The sequence below is a fragment of the Sycon ciliatum genome, chromosome 1, assembly GCF_964019385.1.
Source record: "Sycon ciliatum chromosome 1, ocSycCili1.1, whole genome shotgun sequence".
NCBI lineage: Eukaryota > Metazoa > Porifera > Calcarea > Leucosolenida > Sycettidae > Sycon > Sycon ciliatum.
The window spans coordinates 27874014-27894902 of NC_088643.1; the positions used below are offsets into that span (position 1 = coordinate 27874014).

The window sequence follows — 20889 nt, forward strand, 5'->3', positions numbered from 1 at the left end:
GGCGCGGATTGCTGATCATTGTTTTTCTTCTTGCCAAGCAGCAGGTGCCCGCCCACCCACCCCATCTTGGTGTTGATGTTGAGCATCATGCTGGCCGCTGCTGTCTGTATGGTTGTGCTTGTATGCAATTATAGTATAGACTACTAATTTCAACAAAATGTATGCGTGGCAGGTGTGGTTACCCTCGGCTAGCAGAAGCACACATTGCTGTTTGATTTTTCGGCATATATTGATACTAGTTACGCTGCCGCTGTTGCCTGGCTAGTTGCTGCCTGATGCGGTTGTGAGTTGTCATGATGTATTTCTTTGGCAAGAAGTCTTGTGCAGTAAGCCTGCACACCCCGCAGTAAGCCTGCACACCCCGCATGTTGTTGTGTGTGATGAAGGTCGGGGTGCACGGGCAAATAAATCTAGACAAAGAATGTGCGTAGGCAAAAGTGGGCAATTCCTAACTTGAGCTGTGGTGGACTTGCCAATTTTTATTGTATCATGTTCGGCAGAGTGTGTAGGATTTTCTGTGCTTGTCGTGGATAATGCGGTGTAAGTTCACCAGTTTCAGGACGTATGGATATACTGTCCATTGTTCAGCTGATAGCTGTGTTGTACATCTTTTGTGGACTTTTGATCTCTTGCTTCACATGATAGCATCAGTGAGCTGAATGACCGCAAAAGAGTGATGTCATAAAAAAATCCGCAGTGGACTGAGGGATGGCCACTGTTGTGCCGCACACTCTTGGGTATCTATTTTTGATAGGATGTGTTGGATGAAGCAAAAAAAGGAAAGAAAAGAGACAACATATAAAGGCGTTGAAGGACAACAAAAGCCGTTACTGTCAGTGCACTCACAGGAAAAGTGTCGAGCCTCCAGGCTCGTTGGCTGGCAGAATTCTTTTTCCTCTCTTTATCATTTTGACTAACTCTTCATTCAACCCAGAGCTGTGTTTGTTGGGTGATAGGGCACAGGATTCGTGCTCGGGTTGTTTTGGAGTGTCAGACTGTTTGCAGTTGTGGTGTGACTACTGCAGTGCGCAATCATGTACTTACATGTCCATGCATGGTTTGTTTCTTGTCCAGAAGTGAACAGGACTATCCTACACGTAAGAATACTAGACAGACTCATATCTTTTTTTCTCTCCAGAAAACATCAGGTTTTCTTTGCTGTCATCACTTCCAGTTCTGATTACTGCCGATCATTTTCTCACTCTTCAATTTTCTGATTTTTAAAATAGCGTCCGTCGCCTTCTTCCACAATCGCCGTGATTTATGACAAGCACGCTGTATGGCATTTTATCGCAAGATGTATGTTAACGAACTTTCTCTGCTGATCAGTGGGATGTTTCATGTTTCTTTGTTGCAAGAATGGTCTGAAGAGTTCCCGTATCATGAAAGACCAATTTCAATTTCCCTTTCCTGTTTTTATGTATGCGTTGTATCTCAACGATACCTCACTCAAGACTTCCAGGCGTACCGCACACAAGCACTCTCAGTCTCAACCACCACGGGCATTACGAGTTTAGATAGATAAACATTACAGTAATGATAGAATAGAATGCATAACGGATATACGGGTAAGAGAGCTATTGCGACTCTGAGAGAACAACGAAAAACACCAAAGGAAACAACCAAGGAACAAACCACTCAAAACGCTGTCATCAGCAAAACGTGCCAGTACCGGTGCACACACGGCGACCCAAGCGAACTCAGCGTACCAAACACGCAACAAATAAGGCAAGCCAGATATCGTGCACGCGTGAGATGACCGTATGACGGTATACACGACTGAAGAAACATGGCAGCGGCTCGTGCACGCACACACAAAATAAATAAACAAATAGAAATTCAAACTACAATAATTAATCCGAAAGGAAAGAGGAAAGAGACGTATGGGAAGCCGAAGGGTTTCACCTGTCAGTGGGTGCTTGCACCCGATATGGGTGAGAGTAAACCCTGTCAGATAGTGACACATCGTAGGATTACTCAGCAGCGGAACTTCACTCAGGGAGAATAGTAACAAAGCACGTAAGTAACTCTAGCAAATCGTGAACTCTACTAGCAAACGCACGCAATGTTCATAATTACTCAGACGACACTCGTGGCCAAAGACCAACAGGTAAGAGAAGTTACCTAATACAGAATCAATTAGACTAAATCAATGGCATGCAGCAACAGCTTGCAGGAAAACAGGCAAGGAGTCGAAGTCGTGACGAGATTTCAGGACGTGCAACGGAGACCTTTTCAACGCATTTACAACATCCTCCCCACCAAAGGTCTTCGCACACTACAAGTCAAGACGAGCTGGGATCCTGACGGCCCGCCTAGACCTCCTCAAACAAGGTGACTCTCGTGGCTCAGCCGGTTGCCCCACATCTGGACTTGCTGGGGTTGAGACGGGATCACTCTGTTCATCCGCTGGAGTATTTGCCAGCTGCTCGATTGGCACCTCCGGTTCACTAGCCACTTGCTCGGGCTCACTAGCCACTTCCAACGGAACCAGACGGGGAATTGCCCGGAGCATGGTGCTGTTACCAATCTTCACCCGTGCTACTCGGCTCTTGCCATCTCGACCAGCGAACAGCTCTATCACTCTACCGAGGCGCCAAAGGTGCCGCTTCTTCTTGTCGTCAACAACCAGGACAACCTCACCAGCCTTGATCGGACGGGCCTGGGCGGACTGGTAGCTGCTGAGGCCGACCAAGTACTGTTCCCGCCACCGCTTCCTCAGGTGCTCCTTGACATTGATGATGTAACTGAACCGGGCCGATAATTGTGCAGCTGTAAGGCCGTCTTCTACCTCGGGGGCCCCTGGTGCAAAGACATCTCCCATCATCATGGCTGGGGTCAAGGCCATGTCATCACCGATGTCCGTTGATACGGACGTAAGCGGGCGCGAATTCACCACTGCCTCGATCTCCGCCAGGACTGTGGCCAGCTCCTCAGGTTTCAGAAGCGCTTTGCCCAACACCTTCTTCAGAGGTGTCTTCACGCAAGCGACCAGGCGCTCATAAAACCCGCCAAACCAGGGTGCTGCGGGTGGGTTGAAGCTCCACACTACCTCTATCTTCTCCGCGGCAGCCTTGAACGTCGTAGCGTTGTCCGAACGAATTCTGCAAGGCTTCCCACGCCGCGCGACGAATCTGCGATAGACAAGAAGGAACGCTTCTGTTGACAGACTATCCACCATGTCCAGATGAACTGCTCTAGTGGTACCACATACAAAGAGCACGACCCATCGCTTTGCGGACCGCTCTCCCGTTTGGACGTAAAGAGGACCGGCGTAGTCTATGCCTGTAAGGCCGAACGGCTGTTGATGTTCAACACGGTCTGCTGGTAAGGGCGCCACCACCTCGGCTGCTGCTTTGGCCTTGAACCAACGGCAAGCAAAGCATCTCTCGGTAACACTTCTCAGCAGGCGACGCCCAGACAGAATCCAAAACTTGCGTTGAAGAAAGGCAAGGACGCTCTCGACACCTTGGTGCAATCGTTGCTTATGCACCATCTCCAGCAAGAGCTCGGTCAGATGATGTTTCGCTAGGATGATAGGGTGCTTAGCGTCATATCCTAGCTCACTTTCCTGCAGCCTGCCGCCGACCCGCAGCAACCCAGCGTCATCGAGGAAGGGTGACAACTTGTACAAGCGAGAACTAGGAGGCAAGGAATTGCCTTCTTGCAGCATAGCGATTTCCTCCGCGAAACACTCTTGTTGGATGGACCGGTACAAGAAAGCTTCTGCTTTAGGGAACAGCTCAGCGCGGGTTGCCGGCTCCTTCCACTGGAGCATCCGCACGACAACTCCACGAGCCCGTTGCCACTTCGAAAGATTCTCCCATGGCCAAACAACTGACTGCCTGACTGTATTCACTGCCGCTACGCGTGCTTCAATGGCGGACTCTTGCGTGCTGTGAGACGAAATCGACTGTGGCCACTCAGACTCCTCGCTTAACCAAGGCGGGCCATGCAACCATATCACTGTCTGAAGGCCACTCACCGGAACACCGCGGGACACAAGATCTGCTGGGTTGCTCACACCGGGACAGTGACGCCATTCTACGTGCAACTTCCGCGACACCTCTTGCACAGCTGCTACCCGATTAGCGACATACGTCTTCCACTGATACGACGGCTTCGAGATCCAATGCCAAGTAGTCAGACTGTCGGTCCAGCCAACAATCCGCTCGATCGGAATCCTCAGCTCACTGACAACGAATGACAGCACCTTCGCGGCAAGGCACACCGCTTGCAACTCCAGACGAGCGAGAGTAGGCCGAGCCACAGGTGCCACCTTTGCTTTCGCGAACAACAAAGAGGAAACAACACCAGTCACCACGTACAAACAACAGCCATAGCCCTTCTCAGATGCATCTGCAAACATATGCAAGAAGACAGGCTTCCCAACTGGGCAACCGAGCCACCTGGGAATGCGAACTGCAGAGATATCTGCCAGCCCTCCCCACCATTCGGCACAACGCATGGACAAACTGCTTGGTAGGGGGTCATCCCATCCTCCACCCAACTTCCAACACTCTTGCAACAGGAACTTGCCAGGCAAAATAGCGGGTGATGCCAAACCAAGAGGATCATACACTGCAGCGACGCAGCGCAGCAACGCACGACGGGACCAGCCAAACTTACTTGGGGCATCGACATTACCCAGATCAGCAACTGAGATGACATCTTCTTCGGTCGCCCACACGATGCCTAGCGCCTTGCTACCTGCCTCTGGGTCTGATGGAAGCGTGTTTCCCCGCCATTTCCGCAACTCCATGCCTGCTCCCTGCAACATATGCATGCTGTATTCCTGCAGCTTTTCAGCATCAGCAGAGCAAGGCACACTAGATACGCAATCATCAACATAAAAGCTGCGCAAGAGAAGCTTAATAATGGCACATTCCTCAGCAGAAGCAGAGCCTAAAGCATGATCTAAATGATAGCGCAGAACAGCACTCAGAATAAAAGGTGAGCAATTCACCCCAAAAGGCAGCTTCTTCAAGCGCCAAATGCACATCTGCTCCTGCCCTATCTCCGGCCAGACAAACCGGAGGTATGGCCTGTCCTCCGGCCGCATTCCTATCATAAAGAATGCTTTCCGTATATCAGCCTGAAAAGCAACTGGGTACTCACGGAAACGGAGCAAGAGCCCCACCAAATCTGGCAGAAGGGATGGTCCTGGATCCACCAGGTCATTTAGCGACTGCTCTCCTGATCTCGACGCTGATGCGTTGAAGACGACTCTCGTCTTGGTTGTGGTAGCGTCGCTGCGAAATACTGCATGGTGTGGCATGTAATAGCCTGGCTCCTCTGGATGCTCCTCCTTCTCGATGGCGTCCAGCTGCGCATACTCTTCAAGGAGCACGCGGTCGTACTCTTGACGCTTGCCCTTACGCTGTAGCTGTTGTACTAATGCTTGCGCGGCTGCCATAGCTTGGTTAAGGTTGTCCGGTGGGCGCTTCTCTGCCTTCCACAGAAGGCCAACTTGGTAGCTGGGACCCTCTCTCTCCAGCAGAAAGTCTGGTAGCGCTGTAGCTGACCGCTCTGGAACTTCTTCCATCCGCCAAAGCCGGTCAAGCTCAATGCAGCCAACACTCACCGTAGCTGCTGGGACGGAACTCTTCGTAGGTCCGCACAAGACCCAGCCGATCTCTGTGCTCCATGCGGTTTCTCCATTGACCACCTTCTTCTCCTTGAGAATTTCATTGCAATGATCCGCACCGATTAACAAGTGTACCTCATTGGGTATACCTTCACTAGGCTGGTCACTGAGCTCAATTCCACTGGCTTGCCATTGCTGGATTGTGGACTTTGCAACTGGGGGGAACTTCATCCTCATGTCGTCGTTCTTCCATGCTCGGATCGTGATTGCCCGCGAGGTTCCCGTCAAGACTACCTCTAGACGCTCCAGTTGCCGTACTACTGGCTCCGTTCCAAACGCAGTGACCTTGACTTCGTCTGTGCTCAGGCAGGATGGTCGAATTGCTGACGCTAGGGAGGCAGAAATAAACGAAGCCTGCGATCCTGGGTCAATGAATACCCTGACACGAGCTCGTTTTGATCCACACACCTCTGCCACTCCAGTCATGAGGTGTACACCGGCGGACGTTGTACAGCTATACGTTCTGATACCCTCGCTGTCCGTGCCCCTAGGCGGCTTAGTTTCGGATGGCCAGTGCAGCAGCGGGTGGTGTTTGGAGCCGCATTTGCACCTTGTCTTAGACTGACATTCCTTGACCTGATGGCCCACTCTCAGACAATTGTAACACAGCCTCTCCCTGGCTACAAACCATCTGCGTTCCACCGGCGCAAGCGTAGCAAGCTCCTTCTCAGCACCTTCGACGGAAACTCCCAAGCACTGGGCACTATGTTGAGGTGTGATGTAATGCGTCTCAGGTGACTTCACCTTCAGTGACTTACGGCCATGGGCGGTTTGGTAGGCCATGCCGTCCTCAGTGAATGCCTTCAGGTCCTTCTCGTAGCACCTTTTTTCGATCATGAATGCTTTCATATCTGGACCTATCGCCTCCAATATCACTTGCCGTACCATGGCTGCAAATAGCCCACTCTCATCGCGTCCACCGCGATGACTGTCCTCAGACTTTGGCATTGCGAGCTTTCGCCACTTCTCAGTGTCCCGACTTACTCGCACGACAAATTGGTAAAAGCTCTCGTCTGCCTTCTGGGTGTTAGCGATGAGGGCTTGCCAGGCTTTGTCCGCCGTCTTGCCAAATGCCGTCAACAGCTCACGCTTGGCATCGGCAAAGGTTTCACAACCATAGCAGGCACTTTCCAGCTTACTCCCCGCCAGGGCCACTCGTAGGCGTATCAGTAGCTCCTCAACTTCGTACTGATTTTGGTTGGCCACGTCTTCAAATAGCTCCAAGTAGCTTTCCACCGTCTGCTTTGCATCATATTTCGGAATTTTTATCGGTTTGGCTCTCAGCCCCTGAGCGCTCTCCGCAGACACACTGCTCGCTGTGTCATCTTGTTGAGCCGCTAACTCGACTTTCGCCTCTAACTTCGTTATCTTGTCCAGCAACTCTGTTTGCTGCCTGGTACTGTCTCTCTCTTCCATTCGAGCCTTGCGCTCTTCACTCTTCTGGATCTGCTCGGCATGCTCGACCCGCCTGCTCTCCACGTAACTCCGCAGACTCTCTCCAGTATAACCATAGGCCTTACCGTTCGCAATGAACGTTGCCTCCACACTCCCAGCCGAATACATCGGCCCTGCTCCTCGCTCCAGTGCAGTACTATCCTGGCGTGATCGCCAAATTTTATGTATGCGTTGTATCTCAACGATACCTCACTCAAGACTTCCAGGCGTACCGCACACAAGCACTCTCAGTCTCAACCACCACGGGCATTACGAGTTTAGATAGATAAACATTACAGTAATGATAGAATAGAATGCATAACGGATATACGGGTAAGAGAGCTATTGCGACTCTGAGAGAACAACGAAAAACACCAAAGGAAACAACCAAGGAACAAACCACTCAAAACGCTGTCATCAGCAAAACGTGCCAGTACCGGTGCACACACGGCGACCCAAGCGAACTCAGCGTACCAAACACGCAACAAATAAGGCAAGCCAGATATCGTGCACGCGTGAGATGACCGTATGACGGTATACACGACTGAAGAAACATGGCAGCGGCTCGTGCACGCACACACAAAATAAATAAACAAATAGAAATTCAAACTACAATAATTAATCCGAAAGGAAAGAGGAAAGAGACGTATGGGAAGCCGAAGGGTTTCACCTGTCAGTGGGTGCTTGCACCCGATATGGGTGAGAGTAAACCCTGTCAGATAGTGACACATCGTAGGATTACTCAGCAGCGGAACTTCACTCAGGGAGAATAGTAACAAAGCACGTAAGTAACTCTAGCAAATCGTGAACTCTACTAGCAAACGCACGCAATGTTCATAATTACTCAGACGACACTCGTGGCCAAAGACCAACAGGTAAGAGAAGTTACCTAATACAGAATCAATTAGACTAAATCAATGGCATGCAGCAACAGCTTGCAGGAAAACAGGCAAGGAGTCGAAGTCGTGACGAGATTTCAGGACGTGCAACGGAGACCTTTTCAACGCATTTACAACACCTGTCAAGGATAGTGATAAACAGAATTAGTCGTTTCCCCTTTTCAATCCTTTAAAAACTTATAAACAATTGTAAACTACAAACATTTGTCAAGAACTGCCGTTCACGAATATTTATTATGCACATAAAATAGTGATCACGGCTTGCTTGAGATCCCTGTTGTTTCATTCTGCAACTCCATTGCCTTTCTCCTTTCCTAACTCAGTCTTTCCATTATCTGACAGTGCTGCTCTCACGCCTAGCTGGGTGCAAGCACCCTTCATTATCTGACAGTGCTGCTCTCACGCCTAGCTGGGTGCAAGCACCCTTCGCCAGATACACAACTACACGGTTTCTATTTCTCCTTGACACTCAGATTGATTTCTTCTTCACGTTCACTTTTGTTCTGGTGGTTATTCGTTTTATAATGGCGATGGTTGGCCAGTTGCGTTTGTTGCTGGTTGGGTATTGGTGTTGTTGAGGAAAAGTGTAGGTCTGTGCGAGTTGTTTCTTGTGGTGTGAGTGTTGGTGTTTTACGTGGCCTGCCGCGTTCATGCTTCACCGCCGCAGGCCCAGATGGCGAAGGATCGGGGGAGGCAACGGCACTGTCCCAGCTGCAGCCCCAGGGGCACTGGCAAAGTAGACCCAGTTGGTGGCAGAAGAGGCAGTGACACAAGATCTCCAAGTGTATAGCCATACCCACTCTCCTCCGCCAACAATGCCAGCAACAGTGGAGAAAGCAGAGGCAGTGAGCACAAAGCCGAAGATGGTGTGGGTATTAGTTACCGTGTTTATACCAACTAGCAAAATGTCGGCTTTTCTTCGTTCCAAGTCACATTTTTATATTTTAGTGCTGTCATTAGTTGTTACCTTTTTACTTTGGTTTCCTATAACAGTTCTTTGGTATTGTAATGTCCATTAGTACAACGACGATTCCTGACGAGTGTTCTCTCTTTTGTTCTTCTCACTATTTAATCCTTTTTTTCATTTTTGTTATTGCGCATCGGTTCCATCACTTGACCTCGTACAGATAAAGTATTGACGTGTCGATTCAGCTTGTTCTCTTGATTGCCATTGTGAAAAAATTGTCTCTTTACCCAGTTTTCCTTTCTTTCCAGCTCATGCTAGACGAGCTTGATGGAGCTGCCATCTTGGTTTCTATGACATCACAGCTCACCTGACCACGCGATTGCTGCGCAGCTCAGGCCCACATGGGCTTGTGTGTGTGCTCCGTCGCAATGCTTTGGCCTCATTATCTGCGCTCCACAGTACGCTGGCTCAGCATGCATACGCTTCCTTCCAGCACCGCCATTTTCAGAGTGCTGTATTTGTGCGCCCCATCTCTCTCTCTCTCTCTCTCTCTCTCTCTCTCTCTCTCTCTCTCTCTCTCTCCGGGGTTTAGGGTTATGTCGGTTCTTCTTCTTCGTCTTCAGACTTGATACTGAACTGACAATGGTGGTTTGTATTCTTGAGTGTAAGCGTGTGCATGTTTGATACCTAGGTCATCCGATATCGAAGCCATTACGCTTTGACAGCATTGTGAAGGATACAGAAGTTCACATTATTGCATAGAAACGTCAGACATCTGGTCAACCTTGATGAGCTGTACTTGGTGAACTGGCCGAAACTGGAGTTGCTCCTTCATCGTGCACACTAACCACCTGAAGTACAACATATACAAGAAAGTTCCAACATATAAACCCATCCAAACATAGGCAATTTGCTGTAGGATTCCGTTCGAAACTCCAAGTTCCCACATGATACGCTACTGATAACGACCAGAATTCAAGAAGTACTAACAATATGATGTGCGATTAATAACCCTGTGGTAGCCGGAGTTTCAGTGCAGGCATACGCAGCTGAAACTTAAATAAAAAAGTAGTGTTAAAATGTAGTGTCTAAAAATTCCATTGTCCTGAAATCCCCGCATGGCGAGCTCGCAAAGTTGCTGCTCTGCCATTCAAGCATTTCACTAGTGCAAACGATTAAGTGTCCACACGTGTGCATTATGCACAGGTATACCCCCCCCCCCCCCATCCACACACCACTTGTACGTGGACTTGCTCACGACCAGAAGATAGTCACATGGGTCTCCTCTTTGGAGAGGGGAGAGAAATTCAGAAAAAAACTTCGAAAGATTACTCAACTGGCTATTGCACTGCTCAACCCCTGACAACCTCCAAATGCCTGCCTACAGTATACTGGAGGACTTGAAGAATATGACACCGCTCATGGGCTCATCACACTACAGTAGATTCTAGAGGACAAAGCTCAGAGCTAGGATAACCAGTATCAAGGTATCCGCCCTGGAACTGAAGGTAAAACGTGCACCTTCAAGCAGCTGGGCATGATGGCAACAGAGCCAAGCACTATGTGACATACATGTAGGACTCAGTATAGAGTCCATGCACTATATGATGTCCAGCACCCTATATAGAGTCCATTGGTCCAAAATCCACTATACAGAGTCCAGGAATCCACTCAGTTTTGATCAGCTTCATCCTGCCGCGCAATCCCCTATAAGGAGTACACTTTTTCTACAAGTCCCCTCCCTATTCACGGTCCAGGAGTCCAGTTTATCCAGTCACGCCGTCCTCGACGTCCTAGATCCTGTGTGTTGTGCCCGAAAAAGAACAAACAACTTTTCAGTTTTGCTTGCCTCGTGGCAGCGCATTCCTTTCTTCACTTCAGCCATGGCTGCCAGTTCTGCTGTGCAGTTGCTGACAGTAATCTGTCTCGAGGTAACCAAGGAGGATAAGGAGACGTTCAAAATCAAATCTGGAAAGCGTCTTGTGGTTCTCTGAAGACGTTTCATCAGTGCGCGGGATGAAAGCAGAAATTGCAGAACGAGAAAAGTTCAGCACAGTTCAAATCTGATGAATCAGGTACACTGACACTCTCTTTCGTTCGACACCACAAGGATCCCCTGTTTGGCTGGCCATTGCTGCCAGTAAGGCGTTTGAACGGTTTCATCAGAGCGAGGGATGAAAGCAGAAAGCGGAGAACGAGAAAAGTTCAGCACAGTTCCAATCTGACGAGTCAGATACACTGACACTCTCTTTCGTTCGACGCCACAAGGATACCCTGTTTGACTGGACAAGAGCTGCCTGTACCACCGTGTCAAAAGGCTGTCCAACTACATGGCAGGACGATGACTGAGGTAAGGAAGCTTTTGCTCGTTTCGATTGGTCTGCTGTTCTGTCGTTATGCTTGACTTTTTTTCCATTTTCAAGGATCGTATCGCGTTTGTTTGATGTTGCTTGAATGAATGCCCTAAAAGTAATCAACCACTTCGTAATAGTCCTCAAGGACTGCAAGGACTTTGCATCAATTGTATACGATCGTCTAGCTATCATCAATTATTATTTTATTTCATGAGAAATGTATTTTTATCCCTGTGATAATTATGTGAACTCCACGACACTCGTCCTCTACTAGGCTCTAGTATGATGTCAAATACAATGGGATCCACAAACGCAGTGCCAGTGTACTAGTAGTAGTAGTAGGAAGATTTCTTGTATGCCGATGACAAGAAAAAGCTTCTCAAGCTAATACATGTACTCGTATTCCATGAAGTAACCGTTTTGATGTCACAAACATGACATTGTGTCAGTGAAACTGCCTCGTGACAACAAATCAGTGCATTTCCATCTTGGGGAAGATTGACTGACGGCAACGCTGTACAGATTGTTCAAATCATCGAATTTCAATTTAGTTGCAGTGAAGTGAAACACTGTGTACACTACATGTATGGTGGTGTGTCTGTGCGTCTTGAGTGTGCACAAACGATCTTATTCCTCGTACTACTAATAGATTATTGTCCCCACCGTCACCTGTTCACAGGTCTTTGAGTGGATGGATTTTCATTGAGCATCACATTCGTTGAGAACTAATACTTGGTAGTTGTGTGCTCCCATGCATCATTACGGTAATAAGCGTATCCTTGTGTTATCTATTTGTTGCAGGTGTGCTGATCTTCAGAAGCTTGCGGAACTGAGTGCTGCTAAACATTTGCATGGCCATGAGCAATGGTGAAGCTTGCTATTGCACTCTCAGCATGTGCTAGTAGTATGCTGACTACTGCACTATGTTACTCTCTTAGTCTTACACTACTACGTGTATGTAAACGTGCGTGCACCCGTCCACGTATGCATTCGTTTCGTATAATGTCGCAGTAATGTAGTTAGTGTGTGTTAGCATCCACCGATCACACTGCCATGTTTGCATCTGCCGCGCACCGCTGCATCAGTGCATTGCGCACTGCACTCACACTGCCAGCGCATAGATTTGGGCACGCTTAGCCTGACGTCACACAACTGCTTCCTTTGAACTTTTGCTCAGTCACTCACACTGCCAGCGCATGGATTCGAGCACGCTTAGCCCGACGTTGTACAACTCCTTCCTTTGAACTTTCTCTTTCTTTCTTGCTGTTGGCTTCACTTCAAAGACTAGTCTAATTAGTGGTGACTTTTAGCTTGTGCCAGCATCAAATTTCCAGCTCTCTCAGTTTGGCTTCTAGCTTGTGGTAGCTTTGAGTAACTAATTAGCCAGACGCTTCGATTGTGTTCAGCTCGTACTGTTGGTGCCTGAAACAATGTCGTCTATTGTGCATCGGATGCGGGTGGCAGAACTGCGAGCCGAGCTGGACGATCGAGGTCTGCTTACCGCCGGAAAGAAATCCATTCTGGTTCAGAGATTGCTGGACGACATGGAGCGAGAAAACCTGGGTCCAACTCAACCTTCAGCAACCGACTCTGCCGAACCCACTGTGGATACATGCGAGGTGCTCGCCGATCCCCCGGTCACCTTGGATCCGACTGGTATTCGCGAACTTATTCGGGCTGAAGTTCGTTCTGCCGTCACAGACGAGATTGGAGCCTCTCTTCTGTCGCAGCCAAGTGCGGCACCAGCGCCACCAGCTGCGTCATCCGACATTGGCGTGGGTGCTGCATGCTCCACACCGCCTCATGCTGGAAATCTGCACGTCCCAAAGTCGGCGCAGGATAGGATATTGCGAGCTTTATGCTTCTTGCCAGCGTGGCGAAACCGCTGGTCCTTTTAGTGCAGCCCCGTTCACCTTCATGCGCTGTTTTGGTGTCGGCGCGGTACCGAAGAAGAACGGCAAGCTTCGTATGATTCACCATCTCTCTAGCCCCGCCGGTAATAGTGTGAACGACGGAGTTCCAGCTGACCAGTTTTCCCTGCACTACATCAGTATTGACGATGCAATCAAGTCTATTATGTCCTCACCTCAGCCGGTGTACCTCGCAAAGCTGGACATCAAAAGTGCATTCCGGCAAATCCCAGTTCGTGCTGAAGACAACTCACTACTCGGCATATTCTGGCAAGGCAGCTACTATTACGAGCGGGTGCTACTGTTTGGGCTTCGCTCCAGCCCAGCCATTTTCGATTCCGTTGCATTGGCCATAGAGTGGATTATCCGGAACCATTTCTCCATTGCCGACCTATTCCACTACTTGGACGACTTCCTAAACGTCACAACTGGCCATACTGTCGCCCAGCGTCAACTAGCAATCCTGCTTCGGGCCTTCATCTATTTGGGCGTGCCGCTAGCACCAGCAAAGGTGGAAGGTCCCGCGAGATCACTGACGTTCCTCGGCATTATTCTGGACTGCGAGCGGCTCGAGGCCAGGCTTCCCATGGACAAGCTCACCGACCTCCGATCGCTATTGGCCAGCACGATCAACAGCCGGAAGATATCCCAACGCCAACTCGAGTCCCTATTGGGTAAGCTCTCGTTTGCTGCCCGTGTCATCACTCCAGGCCGTACCTTCATGCGTCGTCTGTGGTCCGTCTGCTCACGGTTTCAGCAACCACACTACTCAATAACTTTGACCCAAGAATGCGTGGATGACCTGCTATGGTGGATGAGGCCACTTAGTGAGTGGAACGGGAAGTTCTTCTTCTTGCACCCTAACTGGACCCCATCACCAGATCTCCAGCTATATACAGATGCAAGTGGCACTCATGGCTGGGGTGCTTACAACAACGGAAAGTGGATTCAAGGTTAATGGAACAGTGCCCAGATGCTGCAGTCTATCGAGTGGAAGGAGCTGTTTGCCCTCGTAGCAGCCTGCGCCACATGGGGCGACGAATGGGCTAAGCTCCGGATTCAGGTACACTGCGACAACTCGGCAATAGTAGACTGCATCCGTTCGGGCACGTGCAAAGTCCCAGCTGTGATGAAGTTGCTACGCGAACTGTTCTTCGTTTGCTATGAGTTCAACTTTCATGTTAGCGCTGTGCACATTGCTGGCTCCAAGAATGTCATTGCAGATTGCCTCTCTCGTTTTCTTATGCAGGAATTTTGACGTCATGCTCCGTTAGCCCGGCCGAGTCCAGACCGTGCTCGTCTTCCAGCAGTCTTGTGAGCGAAGTCACTAAGTACGCTGCCTGTGCAATTGCTGCTAATACCAGACGCACCTACTCTGCCGGTGAGCGTCGTTTTGTCAGTTTCTGCTCCCTTTGCAATCTGCAACCTAACCCAGCTTCTGATCTTACCCTCAGCTGCTTTTGCGCTTTTCTTGCTCGCTCTGTCCGCCCTGGCACGATATCTGTTTATTTGCAAGCTGTACGGAATGCACACATTGAACAGGGTCTAGAGGATCCCCTGATCGAGACCTGGCTTCTCAAGAGAGTGTTGAAGGGTGTGCAACGGTGCCATGGAACCGAGGCAGTAAAGCCTAGATTGCCCATAACTATGCCAACTCTAAGGGAATTAGTCGATGCCTGTGATCACCTCCCCGTGTTGCCCGAGCATGACCGAGTTCTCTTCAAGTCTGCTGTGCTGTTGGCATTCTTTGGTTTCCTAAGGTGCTCCGAATTTACAGAGGGCCTTACAAGAGAGTGTATCAGATTTGAGTCGGGCAGCATGACCATCCTGCTAAAGAGATCAAAGACCGACCAATTTGGAAAGGGAGTCCACATTGTCATTGGACCGGCCGGTCGCCCTTACTGCCCGGTGTATGCTATGCTACGCTACCTGGCGATGATTGGCAGTCGAAACGCATCCACTCCTCTGTATGTACTTGCCAAGGGTGTGCCGTTATCCAGAGCTGTTTTCACCAGTACTGTGCGCTTGCTGCTTGAAAAGGCTGCGGTGCCAAACATCGAACTCTACTCGGGACACTCATTCCGAATTGGCGCAGCTACTACCGCCGCCATGGCAGGGATACCCGATTCGCTGATTCGTTCTGCCGGCCGGTGGCAGAGCGATGTGTGTCTACGCTATATGCGAATTCCAATGGAGACCAAGTCCAAGATCTCGGCTCAGCTTGCCTCAGTGAGTGGCCTTATCTGATTCTTTGCACGGACACTTTATGTTCCATCCCTGAAGTCCTAGCATAGGAATGTCACTGCTCGATAATTTCTTAATGCTGGGGGGTGGTTCGGGGATAGTGTTGCTGCTTTGTGGAGCTCTCTCGCTCCTAACTGGTCACTTGCTTCGCTAGTTGCGGCTCTTCACGAGCCAGTTGTTGCCAATTGCATTGGCTTTGCCTTGCAACCCCATTGTGGCACAATGTGGGTTTATTGCGGCTCCTCGCGAGCCAGTTGCTGCCAGTGGCCTGGCATTGCTTTCCAGCTCTGCATTACAAGACCAGTTACTCGAAGCAGCACACTATCTCCAAAACAATTCCTTGTTGCCTTGGGCTGAGTATGAGTGTCTGAGGGATATGGTGCTAATTATTTGTTATCCCTCTTGACTTTACGTGTAAATGGGTGGACGTTTGCATGGCTGTTGGAGTTGCGTGTGTATTGTGTCTCTACTCTTTTCTTGGTATTTTCTTGGCATTGTATAAGTTTGTGTGTGTGTGTGTGTGTGTGTGTGTGCGCGCGCGCACAATAAATGAGCGTTAGCATGCTAACGCGAGTTAGCAGCCAGCCCAGCGAGCTGGCCCAACCTGCACGCATGCGCGAGTCACGTGGGCACGCGCCCTTCAATATCCTGTACAATGTCTCTTTCATGTCATTGCTGTTTGGACTTTCGAGCGTGCAACTTGCGGAACAGGTGTTCCCGAAACAATTTCCTTTCGTTAGACTTTCAAGCTTGCATTCTCGTATCTCTGCGTTTCAATTCAGACTTCATTGACGCCTGTTGGTGCCTGTTGGTGCCTGAAACAATGTCGTCGTCTACAGTGGAACGTCGACTGTGGTTTTTTAGCTTGCGCCATCATCAGGTTTCCTGAAATGAAGTACCTCCACGCGATCTCAGCGACCCTTGTTTGTGCCTTGAAACAATGTCGTCGTCACCAACCGGCGTCCAGCCTCTCCGGATCGCCTCGCTCTACCTGGCTCCGCCGCCCGCCTACTGCGAACGCAGCGACGGCCGCCACGCAGCACCACCACTACAACAGCAGGCGCGAGCCTGACGATCGTAATTCGTATCCAGAGAGGCGAGTTCGTGGACTTTGATTTTCTGTTGGAAGTAACAACGGGAGTTGTCCACTGCCGTCACCAACGCCACCCAGCTTCTCCTCGCTCTACTTGGATCCGTATCGCCGCTCGCCGCCAGCAGGCCGGACCCTACTGGGAGCCCGGTGCAGTGACGACCGCCATATGCGCATGCAGCACCAACAGCAGGTGAACCTGACTGTCCTATGGGCCCTTCTCGATCGCGTCCAGAGAGGCGAGTTCGTGGACTTCGATTTCCTGCTGCCCGATACAGTTGCAGTCAGTCCAGCTCCGGCGACGTTCCAACTCCGTAGCCCCTCATGACATATGTTGCTCTTCTGGCGCACTAGCATTTATTTGAATCCGAACCCAGAACTGCGCTTCGTAGGCTGCATGACGGTAGCACTTGAGTTGAGACCTGGACAGTGTTCATGAATGGTCTGTGTTCCACTGTTCCTCACCGCGTTTCACGAGTGCCTGTGGACGTATTTGGCCACGATCGTCGCGGCCAATCGCCAGCTTTTGCCACCTAGAAACTGGACGTGATCAATACTCAATCTGCGGACAACTGTTTCGTCCTTTGTGGACTCATCAGCGCAGCACAGAGGGAATTAAGCCGAACCTGATAGCAATGGAAAATAAAATAAATCTCCAAAGCCAGGTTATCAATATCAACTTGTGGCAACTGCGCCTCGCGGTGTACTGGAACAGCACGACCCGCCTGCCAGCAGTGCAGCTCAGTGCACTCGCCAGCATTTCCGTGCGCATTTCGTCCTACTCACCAGTACAGATCCGCATCACGTACCGCAACCGTATGCCGCTACTACGAGTACGGCGCTTGCACGCGTCAGCTCAGGCAGTGCTACCTCCAGTGCCGACAGGAGCATCCCAGGGCAAAGTGTAAGGCCTCATCAGTAACTGTGTAAGCACTCAGTTTCTCACTTCTCAAAATTACTGGACTCACATCCTGATCCTATGCTCCGGAGGTATGTTGCACATGGTCGTAATTGTGGAGTTGTGGTAGGTTTCATCGGCAACCACTCAACTAACTGGGATCCATTGAATTTAACACGGTCACATGCTAACCCAGATTATATTTCTGCGCAACGATCCGTTTCTTGCAGCAGGCTTGAAACAGCTGGCCGATCCGTTTCTTGCAGCAGGCTTGAAACAGCTGGCCCGTGTTCTTCACCCCCTTTCTCGCCTCTGTGCTGTTCCGGCGTAGATGCGGTTCCTAGACGAACGGGAAGTTACACACGACACACCCTTTGTAAAGCCTGGAGGGTCGAAGTGTCAACGATTACATTCCAGCAGACCGTGTCTCTCCACAATGTCAAGATGACAATGCTGCAAACATGATTAGACAATTGCTCGCCCCGCTGTATCTTGCTAAGCTCAATGTTAAAAGTGCATTCTGCCGAATTCCCGTCTGCCCGGAGGAGTGGCCCTTGTTGAACCGCTGGCAGGATCAATACTGTTATGAGAGCGTCCTGCCCTTCAGACTGTACTACGCTCCAGGCCAGCTATATGGAACTCTGTCGCATCCGCCAGTGAATGGATTGTGTGCGGGCAGTTCGCACTCCCACGCCTGTTGCATTACGGGGAATACCTCAATTAATGTTACTTCCTCAATGCATGCTCTGGACTTGTGTTACCTCGCCAGCAACTCGCTATTCTGCTCCGAGCGTTTACATACCTCGGTGTTTCTCTGGCCCCAGCAAAAGTGGAGGGTCCAGCTCAATTCCTGACGTTATTGGCATCTTCCCATTACGGGAAATACCTCGACTAACGTTTCTGTCTCCATGCATGCTCTGGACTTGTGTTAGCTCGCCAGCAACTCGCTACTCGGCGCCGTGCGTTTACATACCTCGGTGTTTCTCTGGCGTCAGCAAAAGTGCTTCCTCGATGTATGCTCTGGACCTGTGTTAGCTCGCCAGCAACTCGCTACTCGGCGCCGTGCGTTTACATACCTCGGTGTTTCTCTGGCGTCAGCAAAAGTGGAGGGTCCAGCCCACGTCCTGACGTTTATCGGCGTCATCCTGGACACCCGCGCGCTCACATCAGTCTGCCGATGGACGAACTTGCCAAGCTTCACGACCTCCTACGGGCCACTCTCAACACAGCTTCAACTACCCAATGTCAACTCGAGTATCTTTTGGGAAAGCTCTCGTTTGCTACAAGAGTGATAGTCCCAGGACGCACATTGCAGATTGTGGTCACTTGCCAACTGGTACCGGCAGCCGTATTACCTGATCAAGCTCTCCGAAGAGTGCCTCAAATACCTTCGCTGATGGCCTTAGCTCCTGGAATAGTAGAACGGCCGGTCCTTCTTCCTACACCCTAAGTGGACGCCGTCCCCCAACTTGCTGCTATTCACTGATGCAAGTGGTGCACTTGGCTGGTGCGCAAACAATTGCAACCGGGGATAGGGCAATGGACAGTCAATCAAGCAGACCAGCCAATCGCAAAGAGTGGTTTGCAATTGTGGCAGCACCTGGAAAAGCTAGCGGCACCAGCAGCAGATGCCAATCGATCGGCTTTGCAGCAACTGCGAAAATCTTGCTCATCAGTTGTGGCTATGGCCTGGCGTCATACACCGGCCACTCGTTTCGAATCAGCTGCCCGACTCGATATTCAGAGAGGCGGGAAGGTGGAAAGCCATGTCTGCCCGAGTAACATTCAGAGGCCACCAGCAGCCAAAGCATGGGTGGCTGTGGCAATGGCCTCAGCCCATGATATCGAGATCCTGTTAGTCAATCGTTACCGAGCTTGCACTGCTTACAAATATCACAGGTAGCTGCACTTTGTGATCCGCTCTGGGAGTGCCGATTTATGGAATATATGCTCTCAACTGGTTATGCATCTCTATATATCTAGCATTTGGCGGCTCTATTCAGAGTCATTGGCGGCTCCATGCGGAGGCATTGGCGGCTCCATGCGAAGTCATTCGGCGGCTCCATGCGGAGTAATTGGCAGCTCCATGCGGAGTAATTCGGCGGCTCCATGCGGAGTCATTCGCTGGCTCCACGCGGAGTCAATTGCCGGCTCCATGCGGAGTCATTCGCCGGCTCCATGCGGAGTCATTCGCCGGCTCCATGCGGAGTCATTTGCCGGCTCCATGCGGAGTCATTCGCCTGCTCCATGCGGAGTCATTTGCCGGCTCCATGCGGAGTCATTTGCCGGCTCCATGCGGAGTCATTTGCCGGCTCCATGCGGAGTCATTCGCCTGCTCCAAGCGGAGTCATTTGCTGGCTCAGCTGCGAGCCATTATACCAGTTGCTCGAATCGGCACTCCCAGCTTAATGCAAAACGCGGTTGCTCTGTTGTGAGGTGGGGGGATGCTAATTTGAAAACAAATAATTAATCCTTGGCTCTCCATTATTCTCTTTCGATTCTTGTTTTTTTTCTAGGTATTTTCTTGGCGTTGTGTGGGTGTGTGCATGTGTGTGTGTGTGCGTGCACAATAATTTGGCAACACTACATGATTGAGATATTGTAATTCGCAGCGTCTGCAAAGAGACCACTTGATTTGAGGATGGTGTTTGTAGGGTTTTTCATGTAATGAAGTGGCTGCAGTGGCGCCTCAATACTTCTATTTTATCTTGAGAAGTGAATGATGTAAAGGATTAAAGGGAGAGGCCGGTTTCTGGTTAATATTCACTGCTTACAGCAGATCCTATGTCTAATTTCGAACTCTGGATAGGGGATGCCTAATTGGCTGGACTTTATACAGGGAGTGTTTTCCACATAAAGACTCCTTATAGTTGATTTCAAAGTTTGGACTCCATACAGTTGATTTTGGACCAATGGACTCTATATAGGGGTGAAGCCAATTGGCTGGACTCTATACAGGGAGTGATGCCCATCTAAAGTTTGAGCTCACAGTTGATTCCAAGTTTGGACTCTGTACAGTGGATTTTGGACCAATGGACTCTATATAGGGGTTGGACATCATATAGGGGCTGGACGCTCTACTGAGTCCAACATATATATCCATGGTTACGTTGTGGTATGACTCATCGATGCATCATGCATGATCATCTGCTTTGTCTTTGATCTTCATCATTCATGCATGCACGCACACTAATGTACACGTAAGCCAATGCACGCACGCGGGCACGTTTTGCTGATGACAGCGATTTCGCGATCGCTGTTGTTGTTGTTGTTGTTGTTGTTGTTTTCTGGTTGATTTGAGAGTATGGTTGAAACCAATAAGTAAATACAGTCTTCTAGAGTAATTGAGTTGTCTCCACGAAAAGGCCAGGAAATCGCGCTACAACAGGGGTCTGAAGACCGCGTAGTTTTTAGTTGTGGTCGATGATTTAACACGCCATCACTCCGCGACAGCTGCGAGGAGATCCCACATGTTCTCCTTTGCAACCAAGGGGACATTGGAGTGG

General features: G+C 50.1%; 1 protein-coding gene across 2 annotated transcripts in view; it reads right to left on the bottom strand.

The window, feature by feature from the left end:
- The window catches only part of LOC135821432 (uncharacterized), a gene marked incomplete at its 5' end in the record, with an annotated part of 66049 nt that overhangs the window by 14703 nt on the left and 30457 nt on the right, over positions 1-20889 (bottom strand). Inside the window, 1 exon segment of one of the 2 annotated variants that reach the window (XM_065334494.1) lies at positions 9672-9738. Coding sequence (XP_065190566.1) covers positions 9672-9738 — 67 coding nt within the window. 2 annotated transcript variants of the gene reach the window in all.